Here is a 22,157-nt window from a genome sequence, read left to right as displayed (position 1 = left end):
GGACCTTGCCCATCTCCTTCACCTCCACACAGTGATAACCGCTTAGGTTTCTAAGAAGCCCTATTCGCTCTCTCATCACCCTCTTTCCCTTAATGTATGTAAAATCTATTTGGATTTCCCTTCATGTTATCTGCTAGAGCTATCTCCTGTCCCCTAATTTTTAGGCTTCTGATTTCCTTCTTAAGTATGCTCCTCAGTTCCCAAAACTCCTCTAGGGATGCACTTGATCCCAGTTTCCTATACCTGTCCATGCCTCTTTTTTCCTGAGGAGAGCCTCAATTTCTCTTGTCATCCAAGCTTCTTACTCCCACCTGTTTTACCCTTCACTCCAACAGGAACATACATGCCCTGAACTCTTGTCAACTCACTTTAAAGCATCCCACTTTCCGGACGTTCCTTGACCTGCAAACATCACTGAAAGTCAACACAGGTGGGCATGGTGGGAAGAAGGTGTATGCTGTGTGGATCTTCATCAGTCAGGGCATTAAGTACAACAGTTGGGACCTAATGTTACACTTGTATAAAACATAGGTTAGACAGCTTTTGGAGTATTGTGTACAGTTCTGGATGTAATTAAGTTCAAGAAGGCATTGAAAAGATTCAGAAGGACTGGAACGCCTGAGCTGTAATGAAACTAGGCAGGCTAGACTTGTATTCCCTTGAGCAAAGGAGGTTGGGGGGTGACTTTAAATAAGTTGATAATATCATGAGGTGCTCGCAGTCTTTCTCCCAGGGTAGGGCGTCTAAAACGAGAGGCCATAAGTGTAAGGTGGAGGGGGACGATTTAAATGGGACCCGATGGAAACCCTTTCCACAAACACCAACACGCGTTGCCATGTACTCGTTTGTCGGTGAAATGTTCTGCGCCTGACTCCTTCGGCGAAGGGTTTTGCCGCCTTCCAGCTGGCGCTGTGAACGTTAATAACTTGATGAGTTTATCATATTGTCTGATGCCGGCTGGATTATTATGGTCGTACGCTGGCCTAAATTGCGTTCTGCTGACAAGCAGGCCAGGTTAATCTGGGGCTTCGACTTTATAAAGGGGCAGGGAGCCCCCGGCGAGCAGACAGTCACTGTAGCAAGCGGCGCCGGTTTGTTTACACGCCCCCCATCCCCTGGGGTGCAGAGAAGGAGACATTTTGCATCTGCCCAGTCCCACAACCAACAGCAGCCATGAACGGCACCGAGGGGGAGAATTTCTACGTGCCCATGGTCAACAAGACGGGAGTAGTGAGGAGCCCGTTCGAGTACCCCCAGTATTACCTGGCCGAACCGTGGAAGTACTCGATGCTTGGCGCCTACATGGTCTTCCTCATTATCACCGGCCTCCCGGTCAACTTCCTCACCCTTTTCGTCACCATCCAACACAAGAAGCTGCGGCAGCCCCTCAACTACATCCTGCTCAACCTGGCCGTGGCGAATCTCTTCATGATCTTCGGTGGCTTCCCCTCCACCGTCGTCGCCTCAATGAACGGCTACTTCATCTTCGGACCCACGGCCTGCAACCTCGAGGGCTTCTTCGCCACGCTCGGCGGTAAGTGGTCGGACTCCTCCCGTCCCGCGCACCGAGCACCGAGCACATGGTCTGGGTCACCGCTCCCGCCGAGCAGCGCTCAGTTGGCCCGGGGGGGGGGGGGTGGAAGGGGTGAGCTGCTGGATGGGACGTGGGCCGGGCCGGGCCGGGGAAGGGGACACGGGACACGGGACCCGCGGCGCATTCAAACCGCACCGCGGGCATCGAATGGCTGGTGGGAAACATTCGGCCCTTCGAGCCAGCACCGCCATTCAATGTGACCATGGCTGATCATCCACAATCAGTACCCCGTTCCCACATTTTCCCCATATCGCTTGATCCCTTTAGCCCGAAGAGCTAAATCTAAAGGGCTTGTCCCACTTAGGCGATCTTTTTTGGCGACTGCCGGCGACTGTCAAAGTCGTAGCAGATCGCCGAACTTTTCATTTATCCCAGACGACAATGACCACATTGCCGAGTCAGGTCGAGATTACAGCGTCTTCTGAAACATCGCGAAAATTCCCACGCTGTCAATGCTTCTGGTTTTCGCTGAAATTACTGACAAGTCGGTAAGTACTTGAGAGTTTTGAACCATAACACCTTTGTATGGGTTACTTAAAAACCAAGCTTCACTGTAACAAGGAATAAACTGGATTTACTTCCAGTTTACTAATAGCTGTATTAAAAAATAATAATTTTAAAAGTGGTCCAGTGGATTTTTGTGAAAAGTGTGTGGGCATTCTTTGAAAATGTAAGAGAGATGTATATCTAGTTTCTGGGTTGAATATCTGGGTTTGGAGCCCACTTTAAATGTAATGGCTGAGGCCAAAAACATCGCGAAAATTCCCACGCTTACCTGACCGTCAAACTGTCGCCTCCAATCTACCTGTCAAATGTCCTGACGGTAAATAAATTGGTTAAACACAAGCATTTTATGGTATTTTGAAATGACTTTACTTATTTTGTGCTTCTAAATGCATCTTAAGAAAACCTAGCAAACCTGGGGACAGCAGGCGACAGCGCCCGCAATAAACTACGATACCTGGCGTCAAGCCAGCTGTCGCCGAGAAACTTCAAGCCGTTTGATTTCTCAGCGACGCGCCGAGATCCACTACGATCCACTACGATCTTTGGAAAAGTCCTCACGATCATGCCCGCGACACCCCAGCGAACTGTCGGCGACAGCCTAGTCGCCGGCAGTCGCCTTAAAATCGCCTAAGTGGGACAGGCCCTTAAGAGTAGAAACAGTAGGAGACTCAGTAGAGTCCAAATGCGGGAATCTGAAGCAAAAATAAACTAATTGCTGGATAAATTCAGTGGGCCGGGCAGCATCTGTGGAGGAAAATGGACAGACAATGTTTTGGGTGGGGTCTCCTCTTGCCCCCACCCCATTGCTTCGTCTCTCTCTCTACCAGCTATTTCTCCTCTGCTCCATCAATGTGGACCAGGTCTGGAACCAAAATATCATCTGTCCATTTCCCTCCACAAATGCCTCCTGACCCGCTGAGTTCCTCCAGCAATTTGTTTCATGGTCAGGAAACAATAGGGAGACGGGTGGCGCTGGGGTAGTGGAGTGAAAATAAGGAATTGGTGGGTGTAGGTGTGACTGCAGGAAGACTAAACTGGTCTTAGACCGAGATGAATTAGAATAGATGGAGTAAATGTCAGAGTACATCCTTACTTCGCACAACCAATCACTCTGAAATTTACGGTATTCGGATGGACTGCTTAGGCGCCAAAATGACCAGCTCTTGGTCGGAGAAGAATCTTCAGTCAGCAGTCGACTGATAAAAAATTGCACACGACAACTGACTCACTTAATCTGGGCTCACTTCCAACGAAGGTGATGTTGGAGGACTCTCCCTAGAAAATTTGAACAGTCAGCTTTACTGGTGCCGATTATCTTATTGCAACATTTAAAACTGATTTGCAGAGATTTACTGATTAAGGTGTGCGTGGAGCGCAGAGTATTTGGATTACAGATTAGTGCTGGGGAAGGTCGTGTCATTGACGAAGCCGGAAGATGTTCTGGGCGAGGAGAGGAGTGAAATGATGGGTTGATGGAAAATTAAATTGATGCAAACGGAAATAAATTAATAAAAAATAAAAATGATTAATTTGCTAATCGTTTCAAAATCAAGGCACATCCTCCTCTTACATCTGATTTAAATCATACATTCACAGTTTCCACAAGTTGCATTACCATCAATCAGTGGACTACTTGTCAGTGAGTCGCTGGGTGTCGAGCTGAAGAGAAGGAACATTACGGAGACCTTATTTTGATATTTGAGATCAGGGATGGATTGTGTGCTCTGACACCTTGAACACAAGAGCTGCACATCACCTCACCTCTTGCAGCTGTGAGAGGGTGCGGGTCAGTGGGTGCAAGGCTGGGGTGACTGCCTTGAGTACGTGTCTCTGGTGCCGTCCCGGAGCAGTGTTGTTGGACACTGACTGTGTCAGGTGTGCTGCCTTCCCATGAGATGTTAACCTGTTGGTCCCGTCAAAGATCCCAAAGTACTCCTCATGCGCTTTGTGCCTACTTTTTACCAGTGTCAACACTCCCAAAACACTTTATTGCTTGAACTCGCATGGGTCCCAGCTATGCCTGTCTTTTTGTGGGTTACGTCAAACTTGTTTCAGGTGTACACTGCCCTAACCCCCAACTCTTTCTCCGCTACATCGACGACTGCATTGGGACCGCCTTCCGCACCCAGGCAGAACTCGTGGATTTTAGTAACTTTACCACTAACTTTCACCCTGCCCTCAAATTCACCTGGACTATCTCTCACATCTCTCCGCCCTTTCTTGATCTCTCTGTCTCCATCACAGGGGACAAACTATCAACTGATATCTATTATAAACCAACTGGCCCCTACTGTTATGTAGACCACACCTTCCCCCCCCCCCCCCCCCCCCCCAACCTTATTCTTGCCAAAACGCTATTCCCTACTTTCAATTCCTTCGTCTCCACCACATCTGCTCCCAAGATGAGACTTTCCATTCTAGGACATCCAAGATGCCTTCTTTCTTTAGTAAACATGGTTTTCCGCAGGCTGTCATAGATGGATCCCTCACCTACGTCTCTTCCATGTCCTGTAGTCTGCTATTGCTTCCCCCTTCCCACAGATGGAACAAGGATAGAGGTCCCCTGGTCCTCCCCTTTCACCCCTCCAGCCTCTGCATCCAACACATCATACTGTGACATTTTTGTCACCTCCAACGTGATCCCACCACTAGTCACATCTTCCCATCTTCACCCCTTTCCATCTTCCGCATAGACCGCTCCCTCCTCAATTCTTTGGTTCACTCATCCCTTCCCCCCAAACCAACCCCTCCCTAGGTACTTATCCAGCAACTGAAGGAGATGTAACCTGTGTCCTTTATCTCCATCTAGGGGTTCAGCAATCCTTCCAGATGACATGCACACCTCCTCTAAACTGCATCCGGTATTCTTGATGTGTCCTCCTGACATCAGCAAGACCAAGTGTGGACTCAGTGACCATTTCGCTGAACACTTACGCTTGGTCCGCCAAGGCCTATTGGATCTCCTGGTTGCTAACTATTTTAACTCCCCTTCCCATTCCCATACTGACCTTTCTGTTCTGGGCTTCCTTCATTGTCAGAGTGAGGCCACATGCAGACTGGAGGAACAGCACCTCATATCTTATAACCCAACAGTATGAACATTGAATTCTCCAAGTTTAGGTAACCTGTGTCCTTTATTGGTCGCAAGGACATTTCATGTGGCTATGTGGTATATTACATTAACCCAACTTACCAGGAGGCAGAAAGAAGTTGTTTAGCTGCAGGATCCATATTGGCTCTTGGTCCCATAACCCCTCTGCTATTTCACTGAACTCTTGCAACATTGCCTGTTATTAACTACCCTCTACTTATTTTTGCCATTGAGCTGCATGAAGGGGTAATTTCCATCAGCTGATCTATGGGATTTGGAAGGAAACCAGAACGTTGGTGGGAAACCTGCTTAATTGCAGGAGTGCATACAAACTTCATGCAGATAGGATGCTGGTTTGGATGGGTCCCTGCAGCAGAGAGACGTCCTTCCTCTGGTGAATTGGAAGAGGACCAATCAGAAGGAGCTTGGGATGGGAGGGGAGATTCAGTTGCTGTGGGCCCTCTCAGGATCAGTGAAACAAGGAAGAAAATGGAGAAGGCCCTGGTTAGTATAAGAGTCAAAAGAACTACCCTACCACCTCCATCCTCTCCCTCTTATCCATTCTGCCCACACTCCACACCAACCTACCCACATTCTTCACTCTCCTACCAATATCCACCCACCTTCCCAACCACCATCTACCCACTTCCTCTACCCCCACCTTTCAGTCTTTCCTACCCTCCCATCACACTTCCCCACAATCTCCCCCCAATTTACCCATTTTCTTTTCCTCTGCTGTGCGGTAGGAGGGAAGAACCCTGCTGCCGTCCCAACCTTCATCACTCATTGCAAGCTCACTGCAAATAATTAAGCAAATAAAAATCACAACCTCCTCTTAAATGGTTTCCTGAACTATTTTCTGTCAGGCCACAAGAAGCACTAAACTGAAACAAGAAGAGGGTTGGAAAGAAGACAACTTGGAAAGCAAAATCGATGAACAAAATGATTCAAAGTATATAAAAAGTAACTGAGATATTTTAGGATCATAAACATCTGAATGTGTGAGTGGGATGAACAAGCAAAGATGTACAAATATTTTGGTTTCACCATGTAGAAATTACAGCAGTCTTTATACAAAGTGACCCCATTTCAGGGTACCATAATGTTTGGGACACAAAGATGTCATGTAAATGAAAGTAATCATGTTTAGTATTTTGTTGCATATGCTTTGCATGCAATGACTGCTTGAAGTCTGCGATTCATGGACATCACCAGTTGCTGGGTGTCTTCTCTGGTGATGTTCTGCCAGGCCTGTATTGCAGCCATCTTTAGCTTATTCTTGTTTTGGGGGCTAGTCCCCTTCAGTTTTCTCTTCAGCATATAAAAGGCATGTTCAATTGGGTTCAGATCTGGCGATTGACTTGAACACTCAAGAATTGACCATTTTTTAGCTTTGAAAAACTCCTTTATTGCTTTAGCAGTATGTTTGGGATCATTGTCATGCTGTAGAATGAACCGCCGGCCAATAAATTTGAGGCATTTGTTTGAACTTGAGCAGATAGGATGTGTCTATTTACATCAGAATTCATTACGCTACTACCATCAGCAGTTGTACCATCAATGAAGATAAGTGAGCCAGTACCTTCAGCAGCCATACATGCCCAGGCCATAACACCCCCACCACCGTGTTTCACTGATGAGGTGTGGTATGCTTTGGATCTTGGGCAGTTCCTTCTCTCCTCCATACTTTGCTCTTGCCATCACTCTGATATAAGTTAATCTTCGTCTCATCTGTCCACAAGACCTTTTTGCAGGACTAGGGTTGCTGTTTTAAGTACTTCTTGGCAAACTGTAACCTGGCCATTCAATTTTTACGGCTAACCAGTGGTTTGCATTTTGCAGTGTAGCCTCTGTATTTCTGTTCATGAAGTCTTCTGCAGACAGTGGTCATTGACAAATCCACACATGACTGCTGAAGAGTGTTTCTGGTCTGCCGGACAGGTGTTTGGGGATTTTTCTATATAATAGAGAGAATAATTCTGTCATCAGTTGTGGAGGTCTTCCTTGGCCTGCCAGTCCCTTTGTGATTAGTAAGCTCACCAGTGCTCTCTTTCTTCTTAATGGTGTTCCAAACAGTTGATTTTGGTAAGCCTAAGGTTTGGCTGATGTCTCTAACAGTTTTATTCTTGTTTCTCAGTCTCATAATGGCTTCTTTGACATGAATTGGCACAACATTGGTCCTCATGTTGATAAACAGCAATAAAAGTTTCCAAAGGTGATGGAAAGACTGGAGGAAAGACTAGGTGCTGAGAGCTCTCTTATACCTGCATTAAGGAGGCAATTATTACGCACCTGATCAATTACAAACACCTGTGAAGCCATGTGTCCCAAACATTATGGTGCCATGAAATGGGGGGGGGGGGGGGGGACTATTTATAAACACAACTGTAATTTCTACATGGTGAAACCAAAATGTAAAAAAATGGCCTTTATTAAAATCTGGCAATGTGCATTTTAACCACATGTGATTTTTTCTATTACGAATCTCAAATTGTGCAGTACAGAGGCAAATAAATACATAATGGTCTTTGCCCCAAACATTATGGAGGGCACTATATATCCCTTTCTCGGGCTTTACATTTCACTCCTCTTTGCTCCTTATGTAAATTGGCCAGTGTGTGTATCCAATGACCAGTCACACTGTATTTTTGGCAGTGTTGTTAAAGACAACAAATCTTTGTCTTTACCTGATCTCCTGGTTGCAAAACACTTTAATTCTCTTTCCCATTCCCACACAGACCTTTTTGTTCTAGGTCTACTTGTCAGAGTGAGGCTAAATGCAAAGTGGAGGAACAGCATCTCATATTTTGCTTGGGCAGCTTCCAGTCCATTGGTATGAATATTGATTTCTCTCACTTCAGGTAGCCCCGGCATTCCCTCTCTCTCTATCCCTCCCCCACCCATCGCACCAACTTCTCATTTTCACCCAACAAACAGCTAACAATGGACTGTTTCCTTTATCATCGTTATTTTATTGCATATCTTTTATTCATTGTTCTTTATCTTTCTACATTGTCTATATCTCTCGTTTCCCTTATCCTTAACCAGTCTGAAGAAAGGTCTCGACCCGAAACGTCACCCATTCCATCTCCCCAGAGATGCTGCCTGTCCCGCTGAGTTACTCCAGGTTTTTGTGTCTATCTTCGGTTTAAACCGGCATCTGCATTCCTTCCTACACAAATCTTTGTTTAAGTTGGGCAGTGTGTGTATCAGACAGCCAGTCCTGGTGTAGGTGTGATGGGGTGTGTATCAGACAACCAGTCCTGGTGTAAGTTGTTCAGTGTGTGTATCAGACAACCAATTACAGTGCAATTTAGGCAGTGTGTCTATCAGACAACTAGTCACCATGTTGGTTGGGCAGTGTGTTAAATTTTGCTGTATTGCCATTGATCCTTTATGATTTTATCTTCAATTTCTGAATCTAATTGTCATCGCACCCAACTGTGCAACCCTCCACCCCTGGGACACACATCCAAAATACTCTTAACACATTTCACATGGCTATTTTCATTCATGATATTCCCCAAACTAAACGGTTTCCATGGATGCATCTTTTTTGTCAGTCAAGCAGTTGTCACATCAGACACCAGCTTCCAAAATGCCTAGGGTAAGAATCTATGGATTCATCCATGAAAAACGTTCACCACGCACATGATGAATTTGACAATATGGTGCAGATTTATTGGAAAGCCTGGAGGTTTGGTTTAGAGGTGTATGGCATTAAGGAGGGTTTATATCATTTAAAGTGTATCTCCTGTGGGACATAGATTGTGTGAGGGCATGTTGGATGTGAATTATTCATGGTTTAATCTCTGCACTATGGTAACTTGCATAACTTACACATGATGTGTAAGTTTTGAGGAGATCGGATGTGCACATTCTGCATTGTGCAAACAGGCAGTGTGTAGAAAGTGAATGGTGCAATTGTGCTTGTCTAAAGTGCAAGGTCTAAATCAGGCGTGTGTGAGTCTTGTGAGGTATAATCGTGTATGAAATAACTCCATAATGCTAATCCTGCGCCGTGTAAATTGTACTCAGTGGACCTCTTGCACAGCTTAAATCTGGCCAGGTATGGTGTTCTTTAACATGGTGCAAATCATTCGGAGGAAATCATGTACCATCTAATTGTGGAGTGTAACTTTTAACTTAAAATTGTGCATTGTGTAAATGGGGTAGCATGTAACTCTGGAGTGCCTGTCTTGTAAACAGTGTATTATGTTCATCATTCAGTCTGAGTTCCAGCAGAAACCATGTTTGTACAACTCGTGCATCATCTAAGCCAGGTGGTATACAATCCTTGCACAGCGTCAACTGATCAGATTGCAATTCTAGCTGGTATCTAAATCAGATAGTAAGTCATTTTTATCTAGTCTCAATCTCGTATACATGAAATCTTGCTTAATGAAAGGAGATATGTAAATATGCATGCGACAAATAATGAATGGTGTACAACTCACAATGTACATTCTGGATAACATACTTGTTGCATGATGTAGATCCTGCACATCATTTGTTCTACATGAGGCAGATCTCGCACTTTTGTACATTCAGTATAATGTAAAAATTGCATATATACTTTGCATGGTGTAAATATTAAATAGAGACAATCTTGCATCGAGTTATTCCCTCATGGTGTAAACCTTGCAATGTTGTTGCTGGTGTTGAATGAGTTGGCCTGTTCTTGTGTTGTATATCTCTATAAATCTGTGGCATAGATCTTGCATTGTATAAAATCAACATAATGTAAGTCCTGCAGGGTGTTGATTCTTCGTGTGTAAATCCTCCGAGCTGTAAATAAATGCTAGACGGTGTAAATATTGCACTTACTGTTGCAGCATGCTACAAATTTGAAAGGTAGAAATCCAACTTTGTGTAAACAATAAATGGAGTAAAACCCGCATTGCTTTTTTCTGCATGGTGTTGATTCTGCATGTTGTTGATTCTGCATGATGAACATTCTGCATGATGTTAAATCCCACATGGATTTGATTCTGTATGGTGTCACTTCTGCATACTGTTTAATCCTGCATGATGTTTAATCCTGCATGTTTACATTCTGCACGATGTACATTCTGCATGGTGTACAATCCTTCATGGAGTAAATTCTGCATGTACTTTCTGCATGTTGTGAATTGTGCATGTAATTTCTGCATGTTGTAAATTTTACATGCTTTCTAATCTAATTGGTGTAAATTCGACAAAGTGTAAATTCTACAGTGTACATTCCACACAATATAAATACTGCATGGTATAGATTCTGCAAATGTAATTCTTGAAGGCTGTAAATACCGGATGGTGTAAATTTTGCTATGGTTGTTGCCATGTGGTACAACTTCTTTCTGGTGTAAAACCTCTGGAAATGAAACACTAAGGGGGCATAGCTATAAGATGATAAGGGGAGAATTTAATAGAGATGAGCGGGGCAAAAATATTTATACGGAGAGTGGTGGAACACATTGCCAGGAGTTGTGGTGGAAGGAGATACGGTAGTGGTGTTTGAGAGGCTTTTAGATATAGGCACATGGAAGTGCAAAGAATAAAGGGAGATGGATCATGTACAGGCAAATGAGACCAGTTTAACTTGACATCATGTCTGGCACAAACACGAACACAACGTCCTGTGTTGTACTGTTCATGTTCTTTGTCCCCTGTCTCTCGAGATCTTGTGCTTTTCAAAATATCTGGAAGTTACCTGTGTCGTCTGTGAAGACGGAACCAAAATTGTTCTGCCCTTTGTTCCCAATGGCAATTTCCCTGCCTCTGACCTGTATTTGTATTCACAAACTTTTCCTTGCCATGTATTTATAGCTGTTCTAGTTCATTTTTGTCATGGAGTCGTGTTTGCCTCCTACTGTCTTTGGCTCTGTTGCAGGTGATGTCATTGTACTTATTGTTACTCTCTTTGTTGGAGGTGGTATTGTTTTGGAAACTGTGGACATTGTCTTGTATTGAAGAAGGCAAGTTAATTTGTTGGAGCTGATGCTATCATGTGTGTTGGATATGATGCTGTTTTTCTGTTTGGAAGTCATGTTGTCATTGGTTCTTGGTGTTTGCTGTACATGACTGAATGGTTTTGGAGATGCTGTTGTCTTTAGAGGTGACTTTGCTGCCGGGTTTCTCGATTTTATCCTGTATGGGCTTAGGAGCGGAAATGATTTGGTGTTTCTTCCAAGTGCTTTTGTAACCGCATGAATTAACCACCTTTCCTCTCTGATTCTGTCCCTCAGGTGAAGTCTCTCTTTGGTGCCTTGTGGTTCTCGCCATTGAACGCTATATGGTTGTTTGTAAACCTATGAGCAACTTCCGATTTGGCAGCCAACATGCCATCATTGGCGTTGTTTTCACATGGATCATGGCCCTCTCTTGTGCATTCCCCCCTCTTGTCGGATGGTCCAGGTAGTGATACTTTGTAATTCCCTTATTGTCCTTCACCTCCCACCTTGTTTCTCATTTCACAGGAATCCTCCACCACAGCTAAGTTACTTCTCAACATTAGCAAAAAAGCAACGTGCTGAAGAAACCCAGTGGGTCAGGCAGCATCTGTGGAGGGAATGAACAGATAACATTTTGGGTCAGGACCCTTCTTCAGCCTAATTGAATTAGTGGGGAGAAAGCTGGAAAATAGAGGTGGGAGCATGACAGAGCCTGGCAAGTGCTAGGTCGGTACAGGTGACAGGAGGTATGATGGGCAGATGGATGAAGTAGGTGACAAAAGTTAGAAATGAAAAAGGAGACAAAAGGGTATCAAATAAGGAGAGAAGTGGAAGAGTGAAATATAAAGCTGGAAGGAGGGATATAAAGGAGGGATACAAGTGGAATGGGACAGGGAAGAGAGGGGGGATAAAAGGGAACCATGGGACTTGGGAATGGGTGATGTGTGTACGGAGGACGCGAAAGGAGCAGGGTGAAAGGGATGGTGAGAGGAATGTGTGTGTGCTGGGCTGGGGGGATGGAAGGGAAAAGAGAGGGGGGTAGCGGGAGCATTACTTGAAATTGGGTAGACCTCAATGGTAACAACATTGGGTTCCGCCACTTTGCGTGAGGCTTCACTCTGACAAAGGAGGAGATCAAAGATAGACACAAAAAGCCGGAGTAACTCAGCGGGACAGGCAGCATCTCTGGAGAGAAGGAGTGGGTGACATTTTAGGTCAAGACCCTTCTTCATATCATCATATCATATCATATATATACAGCCGGAAACAGGCCTTTTCGGCCCACCAAGTCCGTGCCGCCCAGCGATCCCCGTACATTAACACTATCCTACACCCACTAGGGACAATTTTTACATTTACCCAGCCAATTAACCTACATACCTGTACGTCTTTGGAGTGTGGGAGGAAACCGAAGATCTCGGAGAAAACCCACGCAGGTCACGGGGAGAACGTACAAACTCCTTACAGTACAGCACCCGTAGTGAGGATCGAACCTGAGTTTCCGGCGCTGCATTCGCTGTAAAGCAGCAACTCTACCACTGCGCTACCGTACCGCTTCAGAATAGATCAAAGTAATTTAGGTCTATTGAAATATGAAGGGGGATTAAAATAGTTAGCAATGCAGGAGATCCAGCAGTCCTTGCCAGACAGAGCATGTGTCAGGTGAAATAGTCATCTAGCCTCATCGAGCCAAACAGTCTTGCTATTGCAAAGGAGACCATATCAGAAACACCGAATGCAGTAGGCGAGGTTGGAAGAGATGCTTGGAAGGCATCGCTGTGTCCATGCGATGGCCCATGGCTGCACTATCTTGAAGGAAGTGAGAGGAGCCAAAAGAAAAGTTATTGAGGGTGACAAGTTCTACCTGGAAGAAGAGTGTTAGTAGAGGGCAAATGATTGGACCTCTGTTCTAAGCGGATCTGGAGGCCCTGAGGCTTTCTGGTGGGGAACGGAGGTGTAAATGGACTGGATGTCCACAGTAAAGAAGAGGCAGCAGGGGCCTAGGAATTGAAAGTTTTTGAAGTAGTGAGGAGCGTCTGTGTAGGTCAGAAGGGACAGGTCAAGGAGGCACAACTCACAATTGAGTTATTTGGAAATTAGTTTTGTGGGGCAGGAGCGGCAGTAATAATAATGGGTCTGCCATTGCAGTCCGGTTTGTGGAATTTAGGAAAGAGTTGGAAATGGGCAGTGTGGGGTTGGGGTATTATAAGGGTGGAGGCCGTGGAGGGTTAGATCACCGGAGACTTATTTCCCAACATATTCGGCGTCTCATCTGCATCTGATCTCTTGCACCAGAATTGTACTGTCTGAATAAATAGTTGAAATCTAATTAAAGTTCTTAAAGTAGACCCCATCAGAATTACTTACATAAATCAGCCTCCAGTGTCCATACCAGCGTCCATGGACCAATTGCATTAGTCCCATCTCCCTTCTCATTGTTTCCTTTTCTCCTGTAACATATTCTCCCTCACACATGCCCATCAACTTTCCTATGAATCTTTTGCCATTTGCACTACACTAGGAGTAATTTACCATGCCAACCAACCAACTCCACATAGACAGCCCCAGAGGTCAGTACTGAACTTAACTTCTTAGAGCTGTGAAGCAGCAGCACTAGCCATTGGCATCACTGTGTGCACCCCTTGGGACCAACGTACTCATTCCAAACAACTAGCCTAAGGTGCCAGTTTTAAGGCAGTTGAGCATTCCTGCCACTGAATTAACTGGTCCAAGGGAAGCTCCATCTCAATGACTAAGCTAGAAGGTTTAGCCTGACCCCGTAGGCAGTACTAACGGATGGCTCCATTTCATAGGTCTCGTTTCCGTGCAAGAGGCATGCTCAATGAAGGCCCGTTCAATGCTTCATTGCATATGAATATTCCATTGCATTAATTTTGAGATGTCTTACCTGCATCTGAACTAATATTTATTCCTGACCAAACTTGATAAAAACAGACTGGTCATTTTATTACTGATGTTTGAAATAGCTTTTTTTGTGAGTAAACCGATAACCACACTCAGCACATGACAATAGTGATTAAGGGCAGCTGTCATTTATTTGGGACTTTCTGAGCTTGTGAAAGGCTCTGTATATACATTTGCCTTGGTTTCTTTAACCTGGAGTCCATTTTCTTTGTAGGTATATCCCAGAGGGACTACAGACTTCGTGTGGGGTTGACTACTATACCTTGAAGCCTGAAGTGAATAATGAATCCTTTGTCATCTATATGTTCGTCGTCCATTTCAGTATTCCGCTGACAATTATATTCTTTTGCTACGGGCGTCTGGTCTGCACAGTCAAACAGGTACATTTATAAATTCTCTGTGTGAACACATACTAAAGCAGTCTTTAGTCTCCAGAAGTCATGTGGTTTGGATATGGGATCACTGAAGGCAGGAAGTTTTATAACAGTATAACAGAACTTTATTGTCATTCGGTGACTCCAAACACCCCCTCACTGTGATGGAAGGCAACAAAACTTCCACTCTCTTCCCCCCCGCGCCCATGGACAGGCAGCTCGACCCCTACCGAGGCAACCGACACGCACAGGGGATGGAAGGCCCCGCGGCCGAGCCGCACCGGGCACGGAAACGTCCCGCGGCCGAGCCGCGCCGGCGATGTTAAGTCCAGCGGCCGCGCCGCGCCGGGCGATGGAAGGCACCGCGGCCGCTGCTAAGTCCCGCGGCCGAGCCGCACCGGGCACTGAAACGTCCCGCCGCCAAGCCGCGCCGGCGATGTTAAGTCCAGTGGCCGAGCCGCACCGGGCACTGAAACGTCCCGCCGCCAAGCCGCGCCGGCGATGTTAAGTCCAGCGGCCGAGCCGCACCGGGCACTGAAACGTCCCGCGGCTGAGCCGCGCCGGCGATGTTAAGTCCCGCAGCCGAGCCGCACCGGGCGATGGAAGGCCCCGCGGCCGCGCCGGGCGCTGACCTGTTCCGCGGCCGAGCCGCACCGGGCGATGGAAGGCCCCGCGGCAGAGCCGCACCGAGCACTGAACCGTCCCGCGGCCATATCGGGCAATGGAAGGCCCCGCGGCCGAGCCGCGCCGGGCACTGTTAGGTCCCGCGGCCGAGCCGCGCCGGCGATGTTAAGTCCAGCGGCTGAGCTGGAAGGCCCCGCGGGCGGTGGAAGGCCCCGCGGCCGAGCTGCGCCCCGGGGAAGAGACCCAATAAAAGAAAGGTTTCCCCCATCCCACCCCACCCCACCCCCCCACACCCCCCCCACACATACACAGCCAAAAACAGTAACAAAAACCATCCCAACACCGACACACACAAAAAAAAGACAAACAGACTGCCAGAGAGCCGCAGCCGTTGGGCGCAGCCACACGTGACCATGCAGTGTTAATTTGGTGGCAATTCCCGAAAAGACATTTATGCCTTTGAACCTTTCACGGTTATTTTATCTACTGTTGGTTTATTGAACTCACTTTCTGAACTTTGCCAATTGGACTTGTGACCATAACCACTAGACCATGACTATGAGTGCTCTCTGTATGGAGTTTGTACGTTCTCCGTGTGGCCGCGTGGGTTTTCTCTGGGTGTTGCGGTTTCCTCCCACATTCTAAATGTGTGCAGATTTGTAGGTTAATTGGTTTATGTAAATTGTCCCTAGTATCTAGGGTAGAACTAGTGTACGGGTGATCATTGGTCAGCATGGATTTGGTGGGCCGAAGGGCCTGTTTCCATGCTGTATCTCTAAACTAAACTTTACTTCGAGCAGTGACTTGCCCTCTGAGTCACGGCCAGTGTGAATGAGGCATCAAGTAGCGTACAGATCTCAGGGCCCTGTGCCTGGCTCAGCTGATTCCTGAAGCAGGCTGTGTGGATGTTGAGACACGTACTCATGAACCAGTTTCTCCCTTTGCCCTCTTTTTTATCCATAGGCTGCAGCTCAGCAACAAGAGTCAGAGTCCACTCAGAGGGCTGAGAGGGAAGTCACCCGCATGGTGGTCATCATGGTTATCGCCTTCCTGATCTGTTGGTTGCCCTATGCTGGAACAGCTTTTTACAACTTTGTCAATCAGGGCTGCGAGTTTTCCCCAATCTTAATGACCGTACCTGCTTTCTTTGCCAAAAGCTCAGCTCTCTACAACCCTCTCATTTACATCCTGATGAACAAACAGGTATGTGTCCAACATTAACTTATTCATCATCTCTCTCCCTCCCTCTCCCTCTCTCTCTCTGAACCCGAATATCCCTGGCACTGCATATAGCTATCCCAGTCCCTCTCTGTCTTGGTGTGTAACCTCATTGTCAATTAACTTAAAACTGAACCGTAAATTTGGGTACCAACCTGTGAGATGGGTGGCCAAATTTGAAAGTTGTTAAATTATAACAAAATACCACAGTATTAAAAATGGGCCTAACTATGATCCTTTTGAGCTAATTTGTCTTTGACTTTCAAAATTTGAAGAAAAAAAAACCGTGGATTTTTAAAATATACATAAATGAGAAAAATATAGAAACCTTTCATCGATTTCGATGTTAATTTACTAGAAATTAAATCTACTCTAAATCTAAATCTAAAATCTAAATTTGCTCAGAACCAAAAGCATCTGTGCAGACAGGGGCATGCTTTCAACGATACATGATATTTTCTCGAACTCGTTCACTTTCGATTCCCTTCGCTACAGTGCACACACTTTACAACAACATAGCAACAAGCAATGGAAGTTTAACGGAATTTAAACATTTCTGTAGTAAACTAGAAGCAACATTTACGAGAAAATAATGAAAAAGTGCAAAAAGATTTTTACTAACCAATGATCACAAGCAAAAAAAAAAGTGAATACAGCGTTCTTCAGAGCTCAGAGTGACCACTGGGACACTGTCTCTGATACTGATTTCTAAGCTCCCTTGCAAAATGCCAGGACGTAACCCACCACGAGACCTGTAGTTCAGGTCAGGGTCATTACAACGGGTTGTTTGACTTTTTTTTTAAAATCACGACAAGTGCAAAAAAAAGTTTTCTAGGTCAGAAAACGGGAAGGACAACAGAATTAGACCATCGATAAAATAGGTGAGCAAACTACATTTTTATTTCATGATTTTAAGTTCTATTCATTATTAAGTATTTCAATGGAAAGCTTAAACAAAACATAAACAATTAAAAAGAAACAATAAATATAAAAACAGTTGCACTGCTTTTAAATCACACATATCACACGAGGCCAAAGGGCGGGGGGGGGCACTGCAACTCACATGTTGCTGCAAAAACTCTAGGCGCCAGAACACCATCAAATCAGGTGATAAATTATAAAAATCATAAACATAATCGGAATTTGGCTGTACAGTTATTTAATTACAAAATTAATATGATCTTTCTGTTATAAATAAGCCTAAGGATTTGATGAGATCCTGCGTGAAAAAATGTCACAAAAAAGGCTAGAAAACACAGGGACATATCTGATATTTTTCTTTGTAAAAACAGATTTATTTATTTTAGCTTCATCTCATTATTTTGGCTATACACCATGATCTATACTAGTTAAAATACAGGATATGAAACAATGGGATTATTAAATTAAAAAACAGGAAAATAAGCTGCAAGTTTGGAGACCGTCAGTTTCACTACTGAGTGCTGTATTTACGGAAACACTCATATCCCTGCAGCACAGATCCCTGCAGAACTCCACTGCGTACAGACCTCCAACTAAAATATCTACCTTCCACCACATCACTCTGTATTCTATGAATAAGCCAGTTCTGAATCCATAAAGGAAAGTCATTGTGAATCCCGTACATCTTAATCTTCTAGATCAGCCTACCATGAGAAATCATCAAAATCCTTGCTAATATCCATCCACTGCATTTCTTTAATCAGTCTCCTTCACTGCCTCCTCAAAAATACTCAATCAAGTCAGACACAATCTGCTGCATACAAAGCCATGCTGGCTATCCCTAAGCAGCCCATTCGCTTCCAAATGAGAGCAAATCCTATCTTGAGGAATTCTTTCCAATAGTTTCCCTATCACTGATGTGAGGCTCATTGACCTATAGTTCTCTGGATTCTCACCACTTCCTTTCTTAAACAAAGGAACAACATTGGCGACTCTTCAGTCTTCTGTGACCTTGCCAGTAGCTAGAAAAGAAACAACCATCCTGGTCAAGGCCCCCACAATGTCCTCTCTTGCCTCCTTCAATAACCTGGGATAGATCCATCCCATCAGACCCAGGCAACGTATCCATCTTAATGCTCTTCAAGAGCTTCAGCACCACCTCCTTCTCAATCTCAATCTCGCCTAGCATATTTATATTCTCCACACTGATCTTGCTGGCCTTCAACTCCATCTCTTTAGTGAATACAGATGCAGAGTACTCGTTTAGTACCTCCCCTACATCTTCCGACTCCGTGCTTAGATTCCCTCCTTTATCTTTCAGCAGTCCTACCTTCTCCCTGGTCATCCTCTTATTTTTAACATGTGTACAAAAGTCTTTGGGATTTTCCTTAATTGTACTCACCAATGACATTTCATGGCCGCTTTTCCCCCCTCTAATTGCCTGCTTCGGTTCTTTCCTACTCACTTCATATTCCTCACAAGTACTGTGTGATGCTATCTTCTTAAACCTGACATACGCTTCATTTTCTTCCTGACCAAGTTTACAATCCCTTTGGTCATCCACATTTCTCTCACCTTGCCGTACTTATATCTCCTCCTTACTAGAATGTTCTGATCCTGCACTTTGATCAGCTGGCACTGATTAGTAAAGCAACTCCGTCACCTAGTTTATCCCTCTCTCGCACTAATGAAACACCGAAACCCAGGCATGTTGAACTGTCAGTCATGTCCCTTTCACAACTAAGTTTCTGTAATGGCCACAACATCATAATTCCAAGCACTAATCCAGGCTTTAGTTCTTCACCTTTACCCATAATACTCCTTGCTTTGAAGTAAACACACTTTAGCCCTTAATTATCCCCATATACATGAACTTCCTGCCTGTCCTTCCTTTGAGACTTGTTTCATAAGCCCTTCTCCTCTCTCTAGTTCTCCCTCTGTGTCAGTTCTCTCTCTCACTCTCTCTCTCTCTCTGTTCCTCTTCTCTGTGTTCCTTTTTCTCTTTCCTTGCTTCCCTCTGAGCTATCCATGTCCTCCAGAGATGTTGCCTGACCTGCTGTGTAACAACAGCACTTTTTTGTTCTAAGCAAGATTCCAGCATCTGCCGATCCCTGCGACTACAACCTTTTAAATCCCCCCTTGTCTCGCTCTCTCTGTATTCCTGACTTTCTCTTTATTCCTTTCTTCCCATCTCTCTCTCTCTCTCTGTTCCTTGTCTTCCTCCAGCTCTGTCTTTTCTCGGGATCTGCACCCTTCCTGTGTACTATCCTCCACTATGCAGTGACCTTGCATTACTTCCTAGTTCCCAATACTTGCTTGGAAAATGAGATCCTCTTCCAATTTCTAAGTTGAGTATGTTAGTGGCTTTCGAGACAAGTCACAAAGGTCCTGATATTGCTCTCAGATCTGGCTCTCCCTGGACTTATTGTTGGGTACAGAATAATTCTCTCCTTCTCTCCCATAGTTCCGTAACTGCATGATCACCACTCTTTGCTGTGGCAAGAACCCATTCGAAGAGGAGGAATCCGCCTCAGCCAGTGCCAGCAAGACAGAGGCTTCGTCCGTCTCCTCCAGCCAGGTGGCCCCTGCGTAAACCCTCAGCTCGGCCAATTCAATGGAGCCAGATGCTGGCACTGCACCTCCATGCTGCCCCTTCCAAACAAACTGATTGTGTTGAGGTTTGAAGGCCCAAGATTTCCAAACCCAGAGAATTTCAGCAGCATCAGATAGTGGAACTTTCCAACTGCGTAACAAATACTTGAGCAGAGCCAATCATTTCATCCTGAGCTTTGTGATAAAACTACGAGTCCAATGGTGAACATCCGAACCAGCTATGTTGTGAAGATGTTGTAAAGTGTTTCGTACAAGCTGTCAGACATGGTCTCCCGCATTTCCCATTCTTTATTAAGTCCAAATGCTTTGTAAAAATCACCTCTTATCAGTCCTTTTAGCCCAATGTAATCTAGCAGATTTAGAACCAATACTAGTTAATAAAGAGCACATTGCAAATAGCCTGTCTTCTGGCATTATTTCTGTGTAAAGCTGCCTCTGGAGGTTACATTCGTTCCTTGGTGGGCTCCTAACTCTAATAAAGCCCAAGATAGAAACAAAAAGCTGGAGTAATTCAGCCGGTCAGAGTTAAGTCCAGGTCTTTCTTCCTATTGGAGAATCAGAGCTCTCTCAAATCATCTTCTCCCCCCTCACTTACTCTGGTAATATTTTCATGATGTCTCCATTGTGGCTTTTGCCACTTTGAAATTAGTTTCCCTAAGTTCGTCCCTGCTCCCAATAGGTTGAGGTGAAATCATCAACCGTTGCATCTTGCACTGAACTACCTTCTCCCTGGGCCCAGCCTTTCCCATACACCATGCCCCTGCCCTATCTCCCCCACCCCTAGTCCGTTTCCTCACCTCGTCCATCTCTGTCGACCCCTTCAGGAAATTCTCCCCCCTCCCCGGTCCATCTCCCCACCTCAGTCCATCGATACTTAACAGACAAAACTAAACAGCTGCAAGCAACCAGATTTAGTCTGGCTTCTTACTCTTCTTCTTCAATCGAGTCATAGTCGTAGAGCACAGAAACAGGCACTTTGGCCAACTAATCCATTTGCCTTACCAAGCTACTCCCACTTGCCTGTGCATGTCCCATATTCCCCTAAACCTTTCCTGTCCATGTATCTGTCCAAGTGTCTTTTAAATGTTGTAATTGGACCTGTCTCTATCACTTCCCCTGGAAGCTCATTCCTTATACCCACCACCCTCTGTGTGAAACATTTGCCCCTCAGGTCTTTTTAAAGTTTTCCCCCTCTTACCTTAAACTTATTCCCTCTAGTTTTAGATACTGATACCCTGATGAAAAGACCGTGTCTGTTCACATTATCTATACCTACTTGAGGGGAAAAAGACCCAGTCTATCCGACCTCCTCTTATAACTCAAAATCTCCAGGTCGGTTATCTCAATTTTTTTCTGCCATTTTCCAGTTTCAAGACATCCTTCCTATAACAGGGCTACCAGAACTATGCAGTTCACCAAATGACATCCTATCTGCTGTACTTAATACCCTGACTGATTAAGCGCAAGTATTGCCCACTCTACCTGTGTCACCATCTCCATGGAACTATGTGCCTGCACTTCTACATCTCTCTATTCCACAACACTCCCTCTAGCCCCACCATTTACTGTGTAAGGAAACATCTTGCATTTATCTGAATTAAACTCCATGTGCCATTCCTTGGCCCATTGGCTTTTCCCAAATTTGGAACTTCAACTTTTCCATTATATTAAGACTAATAGAATTATGGTCCCTGATCCCAAAGTGCTTCCCCACTGACACTTTAGTCTCCTGCTCTGCCTCATTTTCTGAGAGAGGATTGAGTTTTGGCCTTTCTCTAATTGAGTCAACTGTATAGTGATTGAAAATGTTTTCCTGAATACACTTAATAAATTCCACCCCTTCCAAGTCCTTAATAAAATGCGGTCCCAGGTGATATTTGGAAAGTTAAGATCCCCCACTATTACAACCCTCAGTCTAGCAGCTGTCTATGGTTTCCCTACATATTTCCTCCACTAATTCCGACTGACTATTAGGGGCCTATAGCACAATCACATCAAAGTGACCACCTTGTTCCTATTTCTCAGTCCCCCCCTCCCCCCCCCCCCATGTAACCTCATTGAACTATTCCCCAAAATACCTTCTCTAAGTATCACCATGATGCTCCCCCTAATCAAAAATGTAACACCCCCTCCTCTCTTAATTCCATTTTTATCCCTCCTGTAGCATTTGCACCTTGGAACATTGAGCTGCCAGTCCTGTCCCTTAAAAGAAGGTTAAAGGATTCACTGCAGGAATATTGTAAAACAGCAAGACAACATGAATGGTGCACACTGTCCTGTCCTGGGTACTACCATGACAAATAAGAAGGGCACTCATTTGTCAGTGTGGTGCTCCCGTGAAGTTTGCCAAGGGTTTG

General features: G+C 45.1%; 1 protein-coding gene across 1 annotated transcript; it reads left to right on the top strand.

The window, feature by feature from the left end:
• The first annotated feature begins 1,055 nt into the window (after positions 1 to 1,055).
• Positions 1,056 to 20,188, top strand: LOC144601844 (rhodopsin). Its single transcript, XM_078414325.1, has 5 exons — positions 1,056 to 1,534; positions 11,420 to 11,588; positions 14,265 to 14,430; positions 16,012 to 16,251; positions 19,652 to 20,188. Exons 1-5 carry the CDS (start codon positions 1,174 to 1,176, stop codon positions 19,778 to 19,780), a joined length of 1,065 nt encoding a protein of 354 aa, XP_078270451.1. The 5' UTR covers positions 1,056 to 1,173; the 3' UTR covers positions 19,781 to 20,188.
• The last annotated feature ends 1,969 nt before the right edge of the window (positions 20,189 to 22,157 follow it).

Source organism: Rhinoraja longicauda, chromosome 17 (assembly GCF_053455715.1).
Source record: "Rhinoraja longicauda isolate Sanriku21f chromosome 17, sRhiLon1.1, whole genome shotgun sequence".
Classification (NCBI taxonomy): domain Eukaryota; kingdom Metazoa; phylum Chordata; class Chondrichthyes; order Rajiformes; family Arhynchobatidae; genus Rhinoraja; species Rhinoraja longicauda.
Note: the sequence above shows the minus strand (reverse complement) of the source record. Positions and strands in the feature narration are given on the sequence as shown.